We start from the raw sequence: 22,977 nt of genomic DNA on the forward strand, positions 1-22,977 counted from the left end.
GCGTTGTTAGATTGTAGTGGAGTGGATTGGCCGCCCACTGACCCAGAGGGGGAGGAGCCCCTCATTGAACCCTGGTGGGCGGAGCCACGCCACACTCAACCCTCTCACCAGAAGTCAGTGGACGGGACCGGAAGTACAAAAGGCGTGGCAGAGAACTCCGTGAGGAGGCAGCTGCCGGAGGAGCCTGACGCCTCCTGTGAGCTCCCGAGCTGGGAGGCCACTGCAGACCCCGAGGGAGCCGAGGACTGGCCTGGACTGCCAGGGCCACTTACAGACCCTAGCACGGAGGAGCTGCAAACACGGACAGAGGCCTTCTTCCCCGACAACCAGGACGACCCTCTAAAGCCAGGTACACCCTGAGGGGGAGTTGGGAAATGGGCCAGGGGTAGCCGACCCCTGTCTGGCTGCAACGCTGACAGCAAGCGAGTCAATGTGCTGCGGTCAGGATCCCCGCTGACCCAGTGGCAGACCGCTCTGCCACTGCTAGGGCCCTGGGCCAGGACGCAGTGGAGTGGGTGGGCCTGCGTCCCGCCTGCCACCCCAATCTGTGGGTGGCAGTCTCCCCCTCTCTTAGGCAAGAAGCCAGTGCTTGTCAGCCCTCCGCCACAGCTAGGAGGCCCGACTGTTTGCTGCTCAGCCTGAGTGCAGGCCTGAGCCCTTTAGACTCTCTACTGCTCCGCCCCGATCAAGGGCCTGGGCTAACTGGCTGTTCGCTGCCCGGCTTGAATACAGGCCTGAGCCCAAGACTCTTTGCTGCCCCGACTAGGAGCTGGGGCTCCGTAACCGTGTTTGTTGTTTGGCCCTGATCACAGGCCCAAGCTCACGTCTCCCATTGCCCCACTGATTCCCCACATCAGGCGACCCCTGGAGACATAGTGGGGTGGACTGGCTGCCCACAGACCAGGAGGGGGAGAAGCCACTCCCTCCAACGGACTACATAGATAAATAATCTGTGATGGCTTTTTTGGGGGGTAGGGTGGGGGTAACTCAAATGATCAAGAGCCATCAGGTCTAGAAACTCCTATATCATTTTGAAAAGCCCAGCAGTGTCTTCTAGCAATGATGGTTCATGGGGTATCAGACCTGAAAATTGCAATTTAGGCTGAAAAAAAGGCACACAGTGAAAACAACGTTCTTAATTTGCCTTTCCATGTAAAGATATACTTTTGTTGGGGTTCCCTTGGGATAGTGCTGTACACAAATCTTACTCCAAAGTAATGTTGGTGAGCCCATTTAGGAAGGAAAGTTTAAGAGTTGGGAAAATATGACATCTCCATTTGGTTTTGTTTGTAGTGTGTGTACATTTCCTCAGACACTAGAAAACACTGCTCTATGATATGGTTACATTTTCCAGCAAGCTGTTCCCCTAACTTGGTTATGGGGTCTTGCATTATGACTTAAACATTATTAAATACACTACATCCTCAAATGCAAACAACCTGAGTTGGATACCTAAATCATAGGTAAAGTGGTTTTACTTAGGTCTTTTAACAAGGAAATGCTTACATTGACAAGTATGGCATATCTTACCTCAAAAATATAATCCTTTCCATCCTTGCCATGTACAGCTTTGACAGCACAGATATCCAAACCCCCAAACATTTCAGAACAGGTGTCAACCCAGAGCTTGTACCTGTTGTGTAGAAAAAATAGTTCCCATCAGTATAAAATCAAGTCAAGTCCTCATTATTATATAGGCCTAATTTGATAGTTTGTTAGCTGGACAGTTGTTTTAAATTCACTATTCTCCTGAGTCTGTCAGCTTTACTGAATTTTCATTTACTATAGTAGTGTCTTCGAAATACTAGCCCAGTGTCCACTAGGCACAGTGTTGTGGTGTCACAGAGGAGCTAGCTCCCTATTTCTTGAGCTGGTGATATACTGGCCCTAGCTCCAGCATAGTTTAGAATACCCTTAAGGCTGATTGAAACCATGAATACTGGTACCTGCCCCTAAACCATGAATATTGGTCATCCATCATCTGACGGTAGCTGGAGCTCAGTAGCATTCCAGCCATGGTTCTTCTGTCTTTCACATGCTCTTTATGCTCAGGCCAAGAGTGGGTGGTGCAGCTACTTATGCTGGTTCTACACCAGCCAAGGACTCCCCAGAAGGCTAAATCATCAGCTGCTGAGATCTAGCCAAATTCTGAACCTTCTTTGCTGCTGGAGTGGTGCCAAGGAGCTAAAGTGAGGTAGACAACTGGGGCCACTCTAAATTTGTGTACATGAGCAGAGCTCCAAATACGCTGTTACGTAACTGTTGCCTGACACTGGCTTCTTAATTCTGGCTATTCTTACTATTCTATCAGGAAAGCTAATATCTGTTTTGAAACATGGGAGTGTCTTTATCTTCAATATTTTACTGTCCATAAATGTATTCAACATGGTCAGTGATAGGTTATGAAGAAATCATTTAAAAGTAAACCAACACAATGAGAATGGACAATAGAATTTTAAAGGATGTTTCAAAAAAGCTATAGAAAGGATATAATTATCTGCTAAACTCTGTCGGGTTTTGGAATAACATTTCTGGAACTATTTTGGTTTAATGCCCATTAAACTATTATATTTTATAAGACTTTTCTATATGGAGTGTTATATTGATTTTGTGTTCCTTACCTCAAATATTTTAGATAGTGTAATATAGTAAGTTAGGCCCTTTTTAGACTCTTAAGCACATTACCTCTTACATTACATTTTATTTATAACCTTGTCTTTGCTGGCACAAAGGTATATTTTTATAGTGCAATAACTAATGTGTGATAGTTATTTCTCTGTAAAATCCAAAGTGGAGACAAACCACTTTTAGTGTTACCACTTCTAGAGGTAGCTAGGTGAGGTCAGCACTATACTTCCATCCCCTCCCTCCCACCTGGGGATGACTAGTTTACTTCACAGTAATATAAAAGTGCCTAGTCTCCACTATGTGTTTATTGTGGGAAAACTAATATGTGTAAACACACTTTTTTTTTTGTCAGGGAAGATGTAGCCTCACTTTCTGAAAGGACAGAGGAGCACTTCAGCTCACTTTCACTTCCCCCTCAGAGTACAGAGCTATCACTGCCATGCTCTCCCACTGAGGGATCTGTCTACATCAGGGGTGGGCAAACTTTTTGGCCCAAGGGCCACATCTGGGTATGAAAATTGTATGACAGGACATGAATGCTCACAAAATTATGGGTTGGGGAGCAGAAGAGGGTGAGGGCTTCAGCTGTGGGTGTGGGCTCTAGGGTGGGCCAGAAATGAGGAGTTCAGGTGTGGGATGGGGCTCCAGGTTGGGGTGCGGGTGGAGGGGGCTGAGGGCTCTGGGGTGCAGGAGGGTGCTCCAGGCTGGGACCGAGGGGTTCGGAGGGTGGGACGGGGATCAGGGCTGGGGCCTGGAGTTGGGGTACAGGAGAGGGTCAGGGGTGCAGGCTCCAGGCAGCGCTTACCTCAAGCAGGTCCTGGAAGCAGTGGTATGTCCCTCATCCGGCCCCTATGCAGAGGCATGCCCAGGCAGGTCTGCGCACTGCCCCATCTGCAGGCACCTCCCCTGCAGCTCTCATTGGCCGCAGTTGCTAGCCAATGGGAGCTGTGGGGGCAGCGCTTGGAGCCGGGGCAGAGTGCAGAGCTCCCTGGCTGTCCCTCTGCATAGGAGCTGGAGGGGGGACATGCTGCTGCTTCTGGGAGCTGCACGGAGCCATGGCATACATGGAGCAGAGCAAGCCCCGGACACCGTTCCCCGGCAGGAGCTTGAGGGCTGGATTAAAACATCTGAAGGGCCAGATGCGGCACCCAGGCTGTAGATTGCCCACCCCTGGTCTAGCTGGAAGGGGGCAGGTGCTGGACAGCAGGGAGCTGTCATTCCTCATCTCACTTGTTTTCATCCTTGTAGAAAAGGCTGACTTTCCTGTGTCTGTCAATTCACAAGTGGGAATGCGTGACTGTAGCTTCCAGACTCAGAGAAACTGAAGGGAAAAAGGTTATCATTAGTGAAGAAACTTTATTTTACCTTTTCACCACCTAACCACACTACAAAAAGGTGAAGATCCTTTAGCATCATGAAAACAAGGACAGGACATTTTTATTGTGCATAATTTGTTTACCTTCAAACAATGGCAACAGTTACAGAAGTAGAAAGAAGAAAAATCTCACAGCTGCAGTAAGACTCCAGAACTCTGTTTTCAGGGGACAGAGGCCTAGGTACAGCTGAGGAACATACAAAAGTGAGCAATATCAGAGTACTGGGGCTAAGCTCAAACTGGTATGGAAGGGAAGAAAGAGCTTGATAGGGCTGTAGGAAGGGTTGCTTGATGGGTAGAAGAAGGAAGCAGTGGTGAACCTAACAAAACACCTGGACTGGTGTCATGGGAGACACCTCAGTACATCCCAGCAGCTGAGAAGAAACTTAGTGTAGTGTAGAGGTCTCAAGAGGGAAAGAATATGCCATTCAGCAGGGCTACAAAGAAGAAAATGCTTTGTGTGGCTGAAATTAAGACCAGCCTGTTTGGTTGCACAGGAAAAGAAACTTAGCCCAAGCTAAAGAAAATATATGGATGGATGAAGGAGAGAAAAAGTACAATATACCAGGAGGAGAAGTCTGCTGGGGAGAAGAGGAGAAATGCATCAGAAGAAATGACTAGTGGACTAATGCTGTGGTGGTGAAGTGCCTGAATAGAATCCTGACTAGCTTGACGGTGAGTGCATAGATTTAGATTTAGGATTCTAAATAAGGATGTGGGAGCTTACCTTTAAGGCACTCACTATTTGGAAAACCTTGGCCATATTATCTCAATGAATTTTTCAAAAGGAACTCTTGGACCTTCAGTTAGCACTAATTGCACTAACATCAGCCATGGGAATTTTTAATTAATATAAAATGAAAATTATTTAAATTTCTAATTAGTCCATACATGAGGCTACACTTACCTATCTGACATAGCGATTTGTTCCAACATTGCAGAGCCAGTGTTTGTCTTCCAGTTTCCAGATATGGAAGTCCTCCTGAGATAAAAAAAATTACAGACACAATATTAACTGAGTACCTATTGCACACTTACATTTATTGTCAATAAACTGAACAGATATCTTCACCATCTGTCTTAAGTTGCTCTTATTTTCACACAACTATGATACCAATGGTTACCTCTGTTTCTCTCCTCCTGCTGCTTACCATATAACGTCCACACTGTGAAGAATTCAACTGATAACATAAGTCTCAGTAAAACATCATGCATACATTTTATAAAGTATGATAATGGCAGTTCCCCATGCCTTGTTGCCTGTTCACTTTCATAACTGTTGTGACAACTGTTGGTTAGTGGTGATATCAGTAATAGACTACTATGAAATTGCAGCTACCAGGGGTGAGCATGGATGCACCAACATTGTGAACTAATTCTAAATGCATAGCAAATAACAGGAGACAAAGAAAGCTTCAGGCCCAGATATCAAATCCATCCCAAACTTTCATTTTAGCCAATTATAGAGTTAGGCCCTAACAGTGATATTCAGATGCATATTTTGAACCACTCCAAGGTTCAGGACTGTTCAGAGTCATTGTTCCAGTTTGACCCTAATCAAGATAGACTCTACCTGTGAAATTTGGATTTAGCTTCAGGCCCTGATTCTGGACCCTTCTCTAATTTAATGTAATTTAATTTATCTTTTATTCCTAATGATGTCATTTTAAAGCTCATTAACAAAAGCTATCATTTACCATCTCTCTTTTGGTGTCTATAATAGATCATCATCATCACCACTATATTTTATAAATGAGTACCTTTTAAAACATTTTGGCTTTTTAAACCAACGATGATGAATAGTACAGAGAAGAGGAAGGCACTCTGTAATTGTAAAGACTGTATTAGAAATGGGCAAAGGATACAAACAGTCTAAATTATGACCTTTTGTTTCCTGCTGGCAAAAGAACAGCAACACCTGTAATTTATGAGAGCGAATTACAGTGGCACTAGGCTTGTCTCCATCTTTCTACAAACCTAATTATGAGCTTGGGAAGAGGTATCAATCCACAGAGTAAAAGATTTTAAAATATATTAATTGAACAAACAGATGTACTAATTATGTATTAATCAGGGAATCAAGTCCTAGCACATTAGAGTGCATTGCACTTGTGCCTATCATGTATTTTCAGCTCTTATCCATCTTTGTGAAGTTTGAAGAGAAGCAATGTCTTAAAAGAAACAAAGAATGAGAGATTAATATAACTATTTCTACTAGCTCAAGTATAAAAGGCTTTTACTCCCCTCCAGTTTGATGAAAAAATCACTTGCATTTCTATTCTGGCCAGTGACTTCTCTCCATGAAGAGGTTCATAAATTACCATACACTGTACTTGCAATGCTGATGTGGTGTTTTGCTACTACAGTACAGATTTTGACTTTAGACTGATGTGAACACTACACATTAGTTTTGTTGTTCTTTTGGTCAGAGAATTATGAATTCAATGTGTGTTGCTTTTGGAAAGAGAGGGTGGGGATTTAAGATCAGTTGGTACTTTTGTACATATGTGTATGTTTTCATTGTGCTTCACCCTTTTTAATTATATTTCCTTGAAGTCAGATGTAATGAATCCTGTACTGGTAGTTGTGTGTGTGTCATGAAATCTTTTGAGGAGCTGTGGTATTTGGAGTGATCCAACACTGCATGTTGTCTATAATCTCCACTGACAAATGTTAAACATCCCTTTTTTTGTGAGTCATGGATCCAGATTATACCACAATTTCCCACAGAATTACAACACAGAAGCTCTTAATAACACTTTTTAAACTACAAAAACAAATGTTCTGCTGGTATTTTCTGTGGTGGCTCCTTAAGTACTCTGTTTCTGTGTCATAGCAGAAAATGAGAACCAGCTGTAGAACAAGATACTACTGACAAAACTTATATGAATGCATATGAGGTGTTGTACGGTGATTTGGTAAATCGCCTGTTTTTCATGTTGCTTTAGAGTATATAACAATAGATTAATATTTCTTCATAAGAATCTAGGGGAATAACAGCTAGGCTCACAGTGTTCAGACAATTCCCTATCTTGGAGAAAATGGAGATTTTAAAAAAAGTCTGAGGAACATACCACCATTTTAATTCAGTTTTTGAGGTCTGTTTTCCTATTTGCATTTTCAGAGTAAAAAAAAAAAGTGTTAAATGTGGTAAATAGCATGAGTGAGACTCCTAAGAGAATTCTGGTCTTCAGTCAATCCAACAAATCTAGGGCTCAGTGCTGTGAAGCACAGAGTGCTTTAAACTCCCATCAACTTCACTGTTGATGAGGTGCAACACCTCAAAGAAGGAGCAGCTCACCACCTTGTACTATTGAACCATCAAATTGCTCATATGGACTCTGCTTCTGCCGGTCCTGCAGTGGTTTGTGTCATAACCATTCAGCAGTTGTACCTTACTGCTAAAACTGTGCTCTTTCGGAGCCACCAGTTGAAAGATACTGATAAGGAGGTCCGATGGGTATAAGTTGTATCGGGCCACAGTTGTTTTCATATAGGGCTATGGTTGTTTTCAAATTCTTAAGCATCTACCTTAAAACTGGTAACTGTAGCTGAAGATTTTGTAAAAATGCTTAAAGCACTTTATTGACATTTTGCTGAAATTTTATTGTAAGAATTATCTTCGGGAAGGATTTCCAAGAGACCCAGCTTTGGTCCCAGTGAGTATTTTCTGTTACAGAAGTTCATTTGCTATTTGTTTCTTTTTCCTGTGTTTTTGTATTCTTGCATAATTCAATACTTTGTGTGTTAATGCAGCATTTTCTGAAACAAATGGTAGAGTTGTGTTAATCTCAGTGTTTCTGGTTTGCCCAATAAAAATTAGGAGTTAGGCTGTACTTTAGCTCAAATATAGCAATAAATAAAAAAAATTAATGTACAAGAATTCCTTCACCTTTCCAAAAATATGGGAATCCCTAGGTGCATACTACATATATTGTGTCCATTGCATCAACAACTGAATTATGAGTAACAAATGTATGTCTAGATCATGCAGTGACCCCTGGAAAGACAGAGCTGTGAGCACCCACTTCAAGCTCTACTGACATCAGAAGAGCTCTGTGTACGTCTGTCTAAAGGTCATTGCAAGATTGGGGCCTCAGTTATATCAGGTGCAGTTAGAATGAAATATTCTGTGCCATTAGTTAAGAGTTATACATTCAGGTCCCCCTGTGAATGAAAATGACCTAAAGTTGTCTCAAAGCTTTTTAATAATAAAATTGGGTCTTGTTGCTGAAGGAATTTAAAAAGTCACCTATAAAACAATCAGACCCCACTTCTTGTTGTTGGTTCCCTGAAACTATTTTGAGAAATTGCTGTGAAAGAGTTGACCCACATGGGAGTTGTAGGTAACCATTCTGCAATGTCCTAAGCATGTGTTTAATTCCTCCCTTCTCTTTCCCCCCTCCAAAAAAATAATTAGAAAGTACTTTGCCATCTTTTAAACCATTTGAAGTCAAGTCCATTTTGTCCTCTCCACAAGACCCCTTTTAATTTCCATTTTTTATAACCTCTGTATGCTTTCCATTCGAAATATCACATTTATTTATTTTATTCTCTCAGAGCATTTCCATTGTTATTTCTGTAACAGAGTTCAACAAAATGCATTATTAATATAAACATGAAACAGCTGAGATATTTTAACACTTAAAAGCTTTTGAAATAATTGAAAATGTCCATCAACAAATTTTAAAAAGGCTAAAATACCTTCCTCCCAAAAGTGCTGATAATAAGGGACTATTTAAAAAGAGGCATTAGACTTCAATCAAGTGAACTTTGGTGCTGCTTTGTAAATATTGAAATCAGAAAATAAAAGGAAATAATTTTTGGCTCACATGTATGCTTTGTAGTTACTGCCTATCTTTTGGATCCTGATGTCGTATTTGGAGTCTATGAAGGGTTCAGTGGTGGCGTAGGTTTGGGTAAGTGCTACCACACTGGCTATGTCCTGAAAATCGTAGTGGTTGTCTACCTTAACCTGTTGTCATAACACAAACAGCAGGAGGAAGAGAAAAACAACAAGAATAGTTAAGCATGTACTGTAAAATGCAATTGCAAATGACTCCTGTGAGAAATATTACTTTTTATAGTGTCAGCTTACAAAACAAAGAATGGATAATTTATCTGATCTGTAAAAAAAGCTGTAGTTGTCAAAACTAGAATATGGCAAAAATATTCCTGCAATAAGCTGTGTAATTTCTAGCCAGATATGTAACCTTCACTGTTGTAGAAGGCAATCATCAAGTATCGACATTACATTTTGTTTGTTGGAAACCCTTTTAAAATACTGATGTTTATTTCTGTTTCACATAAACAATCTCTAGGAATAGTTCTTTATAGGTATTTTATTGTAGCATTTTGGCATTTCAGTTTTAAGGATGCAGTGAACAGTACTTCTGTGTGGGATGGATCAGTTATAATAAGAGGAAGGAAGGAAGGAAAGGAATGGAATACAAAAGCCCAACCAAACCAAACAAGAAAAACCTAATTGCATTATCTGCCCATGAATTTTGAAGTCTGTTTATACCATTATGTGTCAAGACACCTCACCAGACTGGGAGATGTTTTTTAAAGGATTGAATTCTATAGTCTTAATCCAATATGGTTCAGCTCTTTCTGGCCTTCAGGAATCTTCATTAGAACCTGAAACACAAATGGTTGCTTATAGGACTTCATATTTAATTTTGAGATAAGTAAATACACCTACTGGGTATTTAGTATCTGTGTTTACTTTTAAATAAGGTGACAGGCATACTAATGAAGATTTTGAGGAATAATGTGAAAACTGAATGTGTGTAAAAGCATGTGTTGGGTGTACACAAACTTTACATCAATCTTGTTTTAAAAATGTTTTGATAGTCAGGAACCAGTCCTCCAAGGTCCTAAGTGTTCAGAACTGAACTGAGGCTCAATAAAAGCTGAGGGAACGCATCATCTGACAAAAATACATCAATATCTTGAAGGATGAGTCCATAGTTTTTTAAGGTGTAACCATGTATATCAGAAGAATGTGAGTGCAGTAACTTGCACAGTGGGGCATATCCTGCTCCAACTGAAATCTATGGGAATTTCACCGCTGACTCAGTGGGAATTGGACCAAGCTCAATGTTAACTATAAGTGCCTGGATTCAAAGCCTGTAGCTTTGATGTCAAAGCAGCCCAATTATATTATCACAACTTTAGCCATTTCCATCAACTTTTGGATTGAAATGAAAATGTTATCCAACAAACTGGAACATTTTATAGGCCAAATTTAATGGTGATGGTTCGGAATCTGTGTAAATACAGTATGTCCCTCAGCCCACTCTGCTTCCAGCAGCTCCCATTGGCCTGGAGCAGCAAACCGCGGCCACTGGGAGCCGCGATCGGCCAAACCTGCAGACGTGGCAGGTAAACAAACTGGCCTGGCCCGCCAGGGGCTTTCCCTGCACAAGCGGTGGAACAAGTTTGGGAACCACTGCTATAGATAGATACAATGTACTAATGCCAAAGTCTTGAAAAAATGTTATGGTATAAACACTTAAGTGGGAGTTGCATGCATATATTTAAGAACAGTATTTGGCCACTGTGGTGGAAAAATTATGAATATATGGAAAAAGTTAGATGGTGTAGAAAAAATCCCATTAAAGAACCAATGTAGGTGGGAGAGGAGGAATAATGGAGTTACTAAGATTAAAAAACCCTCATACAAAGAGGTGTTGATAAACTTTCCCCAAATCAACATAGTAAGAACATCCAGGATGGTAAAGTAACAATGTGGAGAAGATAAAAAGGTTCCTGGTTTTGTTTTTTAAATTCAAGTATATTTTATAGACCTCTTAAAAAGATAGATTGGTTGCTTAAGCCAATCAACTCCTAGTAAGGATGTTTAAGCAATTATGTTGTTCAGTCATGGGATATTTGTTTGTGTCCATAATTTTTGTAGTAGGTGAGGTTTCTTGTGTACAGGAGGCTCAGAGCTATGCAAAATGTTAAATATCAAGGAAATTAAATAATTTCCTTAAGAAATCCGAAATGCAAAGATTGCATATTTATTGAGTAAAATATTTTAAATGACAAAAATCAATTTTCTACTATTCAATGGCTGATATTTCATTCATAGAATTTTTGGAAATCCAAGGGGATAAGTGTCATTTGATGACACTTTGCCCTTGTTCAGTCCTTGTTCATCTGAAGATCTCTTAGCACTTCGGAAATGTCTACCAATTGAGTACCTGCACCCACTGACATCAGTGGAAGCATAATTGAGCTATACAATCAAACCACCATTGTGAGATGTAAGTGATATAGAAATTGCTTCACCCACCAGTGAAATGCAGTTGCCTCTGGATTGAATGCAGCGAGTGTGTTGCAACTCTACAGGACAGGAAATGAAGAAAAATACTGTATCCAATTGAAACTACTGTGGGAATTTAGGAAGCTGTAGGAGAATTTATTCACCAGATTCTCAGACCTGCAAATCTTTACTTGTGACTTTTCAGGTAGTTCTGCTGCAGGCAACAGAATTATCATATAAGGCCCTGATTCAGGAAAGCATTTGAGCATGTGGTAGGGACCCAAGTAACGCTTTGCACAATCAGGACCTTGAGTTGGAATTTGGCCAGCTCACAAGTTTTAACACCTACTGTGGAGAAGTTTACATATTTTAATATTTAGACAATTAAAATGTAGACTAGCACCAGAAAACCCCTAGCATGTATATATAAATAGCACCTGCACCTTTCCCATGCCTGAATGAGCATGTCCAATCTTCACGACAACAGGAAACGTTGGCAGTGTTAACTAAGAGGGGAAGAAAAGAAAAACAATATTAATTTAACTGACCATTGACGTCATGAACATTTTAATATTCATGAAAATAACAACTTCTGAAGTAGCTGTTCAGGATTCATTAGAACTTTTTTCATCCTGGTTTAAACTTGCCTGCATATCTTCATCTGTCAAACTGACGTTTGCAAGAACATAATCGTTACTATGTTACACTACTCTCTGTCCCATGTAGCTCTGCCTTTAGTTTATACAACACAACAAAAAATACAGTCAAACAGCTCTTCCCATGCAGATATTTTAGAAGTATCCATGGATTGCTCAGATATTTAACTTGAACCCAAGGGTTTGTTTAAATAGAGCTGGGCTACATTATGAATAACATGCCCGTACAACATCTTAGATAATTGCATAATCAAAAGCTACATTCCTTTCAATTCAATTTCAGAAGATAAAAAAAATTTATCTGAAGAAGTTTGAAACTTCATTTATTGCAAAGCTCTGCTGAGAAAAAACTTCTTCATAATAAAGATACACCCACAACATTCTAACTCAGTTTAGGATTCCAACACAGAGAAGACCTTTATCCTCACAGCATGTAGCATTAAAAACAACATTTGCCACTCTCCAGTTCGAACTTGATTTGGAGAGATGCTGAAAGATGTGTACCTTCCATTGATAACAGTCATTCTCATGTCTCTCAGCCTGCTCAGATTCAACGGCAGAAGATCTCCTCCAAGTGACTACAGATAGCTGGGAGGGTGGAGATTGGATTTTAATGGCACCCTCTGTACCTGTAAGTTGAATTTCTAACTTAAAACCCCAGGGTTAGCATCTGGGCTTCCCATTATATATTTGATTGGCAAGCCAGGTAATTTTTGGTGCTCATAAGGACGGTGATCTCAAAGCATGAGAAGAGTATAAGAGCCAAATCCTCTTTGTTAAAGAGGGCACTTCATCTCTCATGGATTTCAGTGCTCCATCACCAAAGCTGGTTCGTACCATGCTCTGCGTGTGTGTGTTTGAGGGGAGGAAGAGAGAAGACTCATATTTTCTCAGAACCCATCAAACCAAGGGAGAATAAAGCAAAATGCCAGAAATAAATAGTACACTTCTACACCACACCTTGCAGGGTGGATAAAAATCAATGATTTTAAAAAACCAAACATTTAAATTAAAAAAATCCATTTTTTAAAATCAGATCTTTTTAATAAAATGCATTTTGAGGACAAAAACCTATCTAAAGCTACATTATAGCTCAAAGATATCTCATCATGGAATAGGGATTATAAATTCTAATTCTATAGTAAGAGACAATATATTCATGTAATGTTTAAGAAAAGTTTTGTAAATGAGTTCCAATAGTTCATAGATTAAGGACCCAATCTTATGGGGTTCCAGGGGCTTCTGTATAGATTATTTAGGTTAATCTTTTTATCTACTTTATGGAACTCAGTGCTCAGTCCAGAAGATACCATCAGAGATGATTAGTTTTGCAGTTCTCAAACTGTGGATTTGTGCGTCCAGAGATAACATGCTTGTTAACAGCAAAAATGTTTTTAAATAAATAAATAAATAAATAAATAATATATAGATGTGGGAAATAACAGATCTCAACTCTATTGTCCCTCTGCAAATTTGTGTACACAGAGTCAATCCCTTACCTCTCTCTAAAAGTGCAAAGTTTCAAAAAGTTGAATGAATAGAAGATTGTTGGGCGTGGAATAGATCTGGACAAGAAGAAGAAGTCTGGAGATAAATGTGAAGAAGGGAGGACAGGCAGTAGAAACAAAAGTGAAACTGTTTGAGCAGCATATTCCAAAAGTCTTGAGGTCTCTGAGTGTAGCCTTTATTGATTTGAGGTCTACCATACAGTTCTCTCACAGAAGGGAAAACCTATAATGGCAGTAGGCTGTAAAAGAAACCCAATTTGGGAATATTTTAATAAAGTTCCTTTACCTGTGGATAAGACAGACACGCGTGCAAAATGCAAACAGTGCAACAAAGAAATGCAAGGCTTGGTTTTCCGAATGAAACAACATCATGAGAAGTGTTCCTTCTTAGGAGGAAGCTGCGTTGAAGATGATGAAAGGAACATGCCTGAACATGCAGGATCTTCAGGTTGGTAAACGTTTTTATTTCATACTTCTTTCTTAAGGACTGCCTGTCTTTTTTCTGGACTGTTCTTGAATTCTCATGTTTGAGCAAAAAATATAGTTGTTACTCTACGGTACTATCATTTTAGATGCAGCTGTGATACAAAATAAATAGCTGAAATAGGCAGATCTTTCTTTTACAATTTTACCTTTAAAGTAGTACTGAGTGTCAGTGAATGCAATGAGTAATACTAAATGAGCATTATGGTAATAATAATTAAATAACTGCATTGATTTATTTTGTTTAGGAGAATCCATCAACAACATACAGGATTCTGAGGACTATCCACCTTCAAGATCACCATCATTTTCTATAGTTTCAGAGTTATCTGCCAATGATAGTGTTTCAGTCACATCATGTTTGTCACATAGCCACAGTATATCACCTGTAGCAAAAAGGAAAAAAAAATCTCCATCATCCAGAAACAACCATAGATAAGTTTGTGATAAGAACCAGCAGATTACAAAAAGAGGTAATTGAGGAAAAAATTGCTCGGTTTGTTTAAGCAACAAACTCTCCTTTCCATATGGTTGAGAACCCACACTTCACTAACATGGTTCAGTCATTAAGACCAGGATACAGTCCACACAGTAGAGCAAATGTCTCAGGCAAATTGCTGGATAAAGTGTATGAAAGAGAAACTGAGCAGTGTCCAAAAGGTCTAGAGGTTGAAATTGTTAACCTGAGTCTTGACAGGTTGAGCAATGTCCACAATGATCATTGTTGTATGTGCTTGTGTGACAACAGAAGAAGGGAATGTCTTCCTTACAGAAACAATTGAGACACCAGAAAATGCACACATAGCAGAATACTTACAAGAAGTAGCAGTAAAAGCTATAACAAACTGTGGAAAAAAAATCAAATGTCTAGTATGCAGTTTGGTCACAGACAATGCTGCAAATGTATCCAAGATGAGAAGAAATTATTTAGAAGAGAGTCCCAAGCTAATAACATACGGTTGCAGTGCTCATTTGATGCACCTCCTAGCCAAAGACTTCAGTGTTCCAGAAATAAAGGCTAATGTTGCTGAAATTGCAAAATACTTCCGTAACAACCACTTTGGAGCAGCTACTCTGAAAAAAGTGGGAGGAACCAAGCTAACTCTCCCACAAAGACGTACACTGGAACTCAGGTGTAGACTGTTTTGAGCACTGTATCAAGAACTGGCCTAATCTGATGATAGTTTGTGAACAAAATCATGAAAAAATAGATGGGCACTGTCACAGCCAAAGTTCTCAACATTGGGCTTAAAAGAAATGTTGAACACATGCCAAGTACCCTGAAGCCTATTTCTGTAGCCTTGAACAAAATGCAGGGAAATAGCTGTTTTATTGCTGATGTTCTTGAAATTTGGAAGGAACTGAGTGAGATCTTAAAAAGAGAAACATGCAATGACAGAGTTAAATTACAGGCATTAAAAACTGAATGAGACAAGCACTATCTCCAGCTCATTTTCTTGCAAATATTCTCAATACTCGGTACCAGGATCAAACCTTAACTGCTGAAGAAGAGGAGTTGGCTATGACATGGACATCCAGCAATCATCCCTCCATAATGCCAACTATAATAAACTTCAGAGCTAAGGGTGAACCAGTCAAGAAATATAGGTTTGCTGATGATGTTTTAAAGAAAGTCACACGAGTGAACTACTGGAAGTCACTTAAGCACTTGGATTCAGAGACTGTTGAAGTGATAATCTCACTTTTAATAGCAGTAGCTTCTTCTGCCAGTGTAGAAAGAATATTTTCTTCCTTTGGACTAATTCATTTCAAACTGAGAAATCGTTTGGAACCTGAAAAAGCAGGAAAGCTTGTTTTTCTTTTCCAGATGATGAACAAACAGGAAAACGAAGGTGAAGACGACTGAGTTAGCTGCAGAAGCCAATATTTTAAGTTTCTCATGTTGACCTGGCTGACATCGTTGATTTAATTTTTTTTTTTTAAATATTTCATTTAACTATTTTAGTTAAAAACAATTTTAACAAAAACAAACCTGATTTTAAAAAACTTGAATGTTTAACTAAATTCAAAAATTCATATGCTTGTTTTGTTAAAATATTATATGTTTGTGGTTGAAGAAAAAAATCCAGAATACATAATGTTGTTGTTTTAGTTAAATAAAACAATTTAAATGTCTGTCTGGTGATGTTCTCCTTCTAATACAGCATGGCAAGAAAATCCTCCAAATATTAATTATTAACCTGTTGAATTGGAGATAGTTACCTCCCAATGATTTCATAAATATCTGCTTCAATTACCTTTAGTAAACGAAATAACCAATCATTCATTTTCTGATATAGCTGTAAAACTAATCTGAAAAGTTTTCAAAATAAATCATTTAAAAATGTATAGTGTGTACCTTCTAAAAATGAAACCTCCATCTCTCTTTGAGTTGTGAAGAATATGTATTAAGGTTACAACAACCAGCAAGAATGTACTTTTATGTAGAAATCCATAATTAAATCGAGTCTTCCTGACTAGTGATTTAAATCAATTTGATTTAAATCAAATCCACACTGACACCTTGTAGAATTTAGTGGGGAATTTTAGGCTTTTTACAGTATAGTTGGAACCTTCAATAACTACAGTTGTAACCCATTCATTAATTTTCTTCTTTATAAAATCCTTAGAAGCTTTGTTGAGCGGCTTAGTAGATCTGTTAGAATTGCACAACTTTGCAATCAGTATTGCTCCTCAATAACACATCTGAGTCAATGCTGCTCCAACTGATTTTTCTATATTCCTAAAAAACAAACAAACAAAAATCCCTACAGTTGTTTTTGTAGGAAGTTGCATAATAGAGTTTCTTTTTTATTTAACTTTCCCCCCCAAAGCAAATGTTGACTATGATAATAGAAAGAAAACATGAACTGAAGGCCTTAAGGCTTACAATAGAAGTCTGGATTTCTTATGTAATGCTGTGTGTCTTCTATTGAGAATGGCCAAGTTTAAATTAATAGTGTACTGCAGGGAGGCATTTTGACACAAGCCAACAAGGTAGCTAGCTAATGTTTCTTCCTTGAAATCTGGCCTCTGCTGCTGCAAGCTCCAGTTGCAGCTGGGATTTCAATTTCATTATGAGATTCTTGTGAGCTTGAATGGGGGTAATTATCTTTGAATACAGCAATTGTGACTTCATACTCTTCATGCAGTAAGTCAGTCACAGAGCTGGGAATACAGAACCCTGGTCTGCTGGTTCCTCCAAATTCACTGCTCTAAAGCCTGGACTATGCATCCTCTCTGAATTTAAACTCCAGGACAGGGAAGGAAGCAAGTGAATGGGTATATTATATCAAACAACAACTACAATAGAGTAAAAGAAAATATGTACAATTAGGGTTATTTTTAACCAAAGAAGGCATTTTGTGCATCTCATGTTTTAGATAGTGACAGCCTACTGTTCTCTGCTATCTGGGAGTAAGGAATGAAAGACGCAATCAATGTGGAAAGGTAGGAACACTTCATACATAGAGCTAAAATAGAATTGCCAGTATCCTGGAAAAAACAACAGGTACCTTAAGAACTTCAAAACGTCCTATGCATAGCCAAATTGTTTTATGCTATCAGTATAATCCTGATGACAATGGCAATACATTTAAGCCTGACACATCTGAATAGTATTTCATATCAGCAACCTTTTGGCAGAAACAGCCAATTAAATGTTAATCACACATTTTTATTCCCAATAATGCAATTGGTCATTCCATTGAATTAAAATAGTAATGTAATATCTTTTATGAAGGAACTAACCATTTAAAAGTTGGTTTTCAACAGAGTAGTTCATTTTAATTGCAGAAAGATGTTAAAACACTGTAAATATACTGTAAATGCAACATTTAGGCAGATTTTGGCCATTGTTACATAATTGTGAGTGAAAATTTAGCAGCACAAAAACACACACTTGCTACTTTTTCTAATGATGTCCCAAGGGACAATAGACTTTACTTCCTATTGGGAACAAATTTGGTCATTAAGAGCCTGTTTTTCAAATCTAAATGTGCACGTTTACACACCCAAATATGATTAGTTCATTAACAGATACTTAAATTAGAAGTCAAAGTATTTTCAAATGACCATGTACGTGCACAAAGAAACTTTGTATGCAAATGAGGCATGCTTTTGTGTGTGTAGAGTTAAGAATAAACAGGTCACAATGAGAATGAGACATGTCCTCTGGAAAAACAGGTGATACTGTAAACTTTTTTTTTTCTAAAAAAACCAAGACTGCTTGCCAGATCCTGGCTCCCTGTTTATCCTATCAAGGGGCATGGAAGGGGCTCCCCCAATCCTCACCCCATTCTGTGTGGCCGCTTAGGGGCCTATAAAAAGCAAGCAATGCTAAACGTTTTCTACTACTAATTTAAATGGTTTGACTTCATTTTTGCATTTAGGACTTAACTCAGCAAAGCACTTAAACACATGCTTAATGTTAAGTATGTATTGAGAGTACTTTATTATACTGGGGTTTTAATCAGCGGAGGGTAGTTCTCTATATGTAAAGCTGCTGTACTTGTACACTGTTACTCGGGGGTAACTAAACTCATTAACGATTTTACCTGGTCTTGCAGTATTTGGGAACTGAACTAAACAAAACATATCATCAACACTTAGCGCGACAGCTGGTCAAAATCTTTTAAACCCAGTGTTTGGGGTTCCCCCCCACAAATTATCAATATAAACAAATCTATTTTCCTGCTGTGATCAAATGGGAATTTTCTGTAATATTTTTATGAATGATATGCATGCAAGTGACTTACGTGACCTAGGATTCCAGCCCAATGAGTATAGAAGGACTAAATGCTACCCTGGGGAAGAGGAGGCGACGTGAGCGGTTTGTACCATGTATCTGGCTGGGGTGGTATGAATAGGTCATTAAGGACTGGCTGAAACTAAACCACATCAGTGGAGGATCCAGAAAGCCCAGGGGAACCCCAAGGACTGAACAACTGACACCTATCAACAGGAATTTCTGAACTCAGAGCATGCGTCTGCAAGAGGAAAACAATGGACCAAGAGGTGAGACTAGGATAAGAGCTGGCCTTGGGACACATAGGAGCTCTCACCTGGCAATGACAGCCTGAGCAGGTGGGTGAGGTTCTGTGGCCTGCAGTGTGCAGGAGGTCAGACTAAATGATCACAACCGCCACTTCTAACCTTAAAGTCTATGAGAGCCAAAATGGCTTCTATAGCAAGTTGGTTGGGTGGAGCCCTGATGCTTTCCAGTCCGAACTCTAACTTAACCTTTGCTTCTCTACGCTAACCTAAGGATTTCCCACTGCTGTATTCCAGTTGACTAATAAATGCTACTTTGTTTTGAAAAGGCTGCTTGGTGTCTGCAAATGTTGACGTGCATTGATCCCCAAAGAGGCTGAAAGTCCCTGAACAGGAGTCTAGCTTGGTTGAACTTGCGGGCAGAGTGCACAGTGTGAAACAGGAGTGCTGGAGCCCAGAGGCTCAGTCTTGGAGGTGTTGAAGCTACTTAGCCTACCCTTAAAGAAGAGTGGCACTTCTTGGGGCTCTGGCATACTGAAGAGGTACCGCCAAGAACCTGTTAAAAGCTGGGGTGTAGCACACATCCTGTGGCACTGTGACTCCCCCTAAAATTTCAATACAGTTTTTGATTATTTTTAATTAAAAATAATCAAAAACAAATTTTGAAAAATTAAGCAATGCACCATTTTCAAACCCTTTGCAATGAAAACAATTTTGAAATCTCAATTTTTCATGTAACTAAACACCCTTCACCCATGACTCCCAAAGCACTGAAGTTGAGTTACTATTATTATCTTCATTTTATAAAGGGGAAAATGAGACACAGAAGGGTAAAGTGAATTGGCCAAGGTCACATAGTGAATCAGTAGGAGAGCTGGGAACAGAACCCTTGTCTGATTCCCATTCCTGTGTCCTATTCTCTGGAACACACAGCCCACAGAGATATTATTTACTGATGTAAGAACATGTATTCTTTATTGAATTACTGTATATATTTTCAGGTTTCAGAGTAACAGCCGTGTTAGTCTGTATTCGCAAAAAGAAAAGGAGTACTTGTGGCACCTTAGAGACTAACCAATTTATTTGAGCATGAGCTTTCGTGAGCTACAGCTCACTTCATCACTTCATATATTTTCTAAATTACCTACCATCCTCAACCCTTATCTGTTGTCTCATCTTTGATACAACACTTTATCGGTCCCTTATTTTGACTCAACTGCACTTTCATCATTTGAATTGCCACCAACTCTTGTTTTATGCCTCTCGATAGTGTGTTTTCTGACCCATAACTTACACGCTAAGGTTATCATCATTAATGCACGTCAAATTAATATAAATTACTTTTTTACTTTTCCCACTTTGTTCCCATTATTTAGTAAAGCTGTAAAATACTAAGTATTTCAGGAGCGAATTTGCTCATGAAATGAAATGTCTATAATAAATTGTATTTTTTTGCAATTCTTTTGTCTTCTAAGCAGCAGATCCCATCCCAAATGCTTTTCTGTTAAAAATGTCTAACAAATTACTTTGCATAGACTGTAAGTACTTTGGGACTGTGCAGTACCTAGTATAACAGAGCCCTGATTAGGCCTTCCAGATGCTACTGCAATGCAAATCATAACATAGCATGTAAACTATTTCTATTGTCCAGTCAAATGACAGAAGCCCCACTCTTGCATGGCTTTAGGTATGTAAATAGTTCTATTAACATCCATCACTCATGTGCATAAGTTGGGGCTGATGCTGGATCTCCCATTATATGAATGCACGAAGCATTGCTTCCTATGGAGCAAAAGTAATTTCTCTTTCCCTGCACATTCCTTCACTACTGTAAACTACAGACCTCTCAGACACCAAACTCAACTAGTTCCAGATCATTATAATCAAGAATGTTACATTAGACTGGAATTAATACCAGCCTATACAATGCCTCAAGAGACACCTCTTTCTAACTCAATACACTGCTGGATTTCACTGGTCCCTTTTCTTTTTTAGGAAATATGTTTAGTCTGGTTCTAAATAAAAGTACATCCATTAACGATGTAAGGCATTACAAACAAAGCATTAAATAAAACAGAGGGAAGGCAGGAAAGTGGGCATGATGAGACGTGGAACATAGAATCACAGGATTATTGATTAGGATTATTGGAAGGGACCTCGAGAGGTCATCTAGTCCAGTCTTCTGCACTCATGGCAGGACTAAGTATTATCTCTAGACCATCCCTGACATGTGTTTGTCTAACATGCTCTTAAAAATCCAATGATGCAGATTCTACAACCTCCATAGGCAATTTATTCCAGTGCTTAACCACCCTGACAGTTAGGAAGTTTTTCCTAATGTCCAACATAACGGCCCTTGCTGCAATTTAAGCCCATTACTTCTTGTCCTATCCTCAGAGGTTAAGGAGAACAATTTTTCTCCCTTCTCCTTGTAACACCCTTTTATGTACTTAAAAGTTATCATGTCCCCTCTCAGTCTTCTCTTCTCTAGACTAAAGAAACACAGTTTTTTCAATCTTCCCTCACAGGTCATGTTTTCTAGATGTTTAATCATTTTTGTTGCTCTTCTCTGGCCTTTCTCCAATTTGTCCACATTCTTCCTGAAATGTGGCTCCCAGAATTGGTCACAATACTCCAGTTGAGGCCTAATCAGCGTGGAGTAGAGTGGAAGAATTACTTCTCGTGTCTTGTTTACAACACTCCTGCTAATACATCCAAGAAAGATGTTTGCTTTTCTTGCAACAGTGTTATACTGCTGACTCATACTTAGCGTGTGATGGATATTGGGATGGTTACACTTTCTCCTCCTTACCACATGGAACACTGGGGGAATAAATTCTAGTGCTTCAGGAAGTGGGTTTTAATTAGCAGGTGATAAATCCTCCTTCTAGTACTGAAACCCTTAATCACATGCTCAAATAGATCCCTATTCAGTAAAAACATAAACATGTGCATAGTTTTAAGCACATGCTGAAGTTTCACCAACTTCAGGACCCCATTCAGCACTTAAACACATGTAGAAGTCCCATTGATTGAGTAAACTCCCCAGCATGATGCAAGGGAGCACCATACTGTTGAAGGCTGTGTTCATCAGCAGAGATGTAAAGCTAAAAGAACCTAAGTGGTTGTGGCCTTTAAAGTTCCTAAAGCACATCTCACAAGTTTAAGAGGTGTTGTTTTCTGTATTCTAACTAAAATACCTATATGGATGACAGCATTCTGCCTACTTAAATTCCCCAGTGACTGCATATGGAAAAATATTTTTTCTATCACTTCCAGGAAGAAACTGTTTTGTCATGCCACATTTCAGTGATGGGTGATTTCCGTGTAAATATTGTTTGTATTTCTGCAAGGCACCTTTACACGTCAGAATGGTGCTGCAGACGTCAATAAATAATCATTTCTTTGGAATTCTTTCACTTGAATCCATTTTTAGGAACCATTTCAAGAGTTGATCTTTGATCTAACAAACATAAAATTGTTTCTCTAAAGAACTGCAGTCTAAGTAATCTGCAGTTAAATGCATCTCCAGTACCTTATCAGTCTTTTTTAATTAGCCTTGTTTCCAACTAGCCAAAAGCATGCATGCACATACACATTATGAATTAATGGCTGGCTATGTTTTAGTTTAAAAATTAAGCTGTGAATTATGAGAATACAAAGTAGCACATATCCTAAATTTTATTTATTCATTACCTTCATATTTTAAAAAAATGAAAATTTCTCCCCACCGCCCAAATTTAAAATAATAAACAAATCACTGCCTGGCTGGGACGTTATAAGGCAGCAACTGATTTTTATGGTTGAGCCATAAACCACTGCAACGGGGTTTATAATGGAAATGCTGGCAGACCTTTGACGACAGCAGTACAAATGGCACTCCTGCAATTAACAGGACCACAAAGTTTTCCCATGATTCCACAGCTGTGGAATCCTTTGTGGACCACAGGAACAAAAACAACAATTTAAAAAAAAAAGACTTTGCTTTACAAAAATGAACCAGCATCTTTAAAAGGAGCAGGATTCCTTTAACGCTGGAGTCTGATACCAGGATTTCAAATG

General features: G+C 39.1%; 1 protein-coding gene across 1 annotated transcript in view; it reads right to left on the minus strand.

Moving 5' to 3' along the window:
- SYN2 (synapsin II) overlaps positions 1 to 22,977 on the minus strand; it is a 400,357-nt gene that overhangs the window by 54,146 nt on the left and 323,234 nt on the right. Inside the window, exons 6-9 of the mRNA XM_074958155.1 lie at positions 11,720 to 11,782; positions 8,836 to 8,978; positions 4,911 to 4,985; positions 1,531 to 1,633 (exon numbers count right to left, since the gene is read on the minus strand). Of these exons, the coding sequence (XP_074814256.1) occupies positions 1,531 to 1,633; positions 4,911 to 4,985; positions 8,836 to 8,978; positions 11,720 to 11,782 (384 nt within the window). The remainder of the gene's footprint in view (positions 1 to 1,530; positions 1,634 to 4,910; positions 4,986 to 8,835; positions 8,979 to 11,719; positions 11,783 to 22,977) is intronic.

Source organism: Natator depressus, chromosome 7 (assembly GCF_965152275.1).
Source record: "Natator depressus isolate rNatDep1 chromosome 7, rNatDep2.hap1, whole genome shotgun sequence".
Lineage (NCBI taxonomy): Eukaryota > Metazoa > Chordata > Testudines > Cheloniidae > Natator > Natator depressus.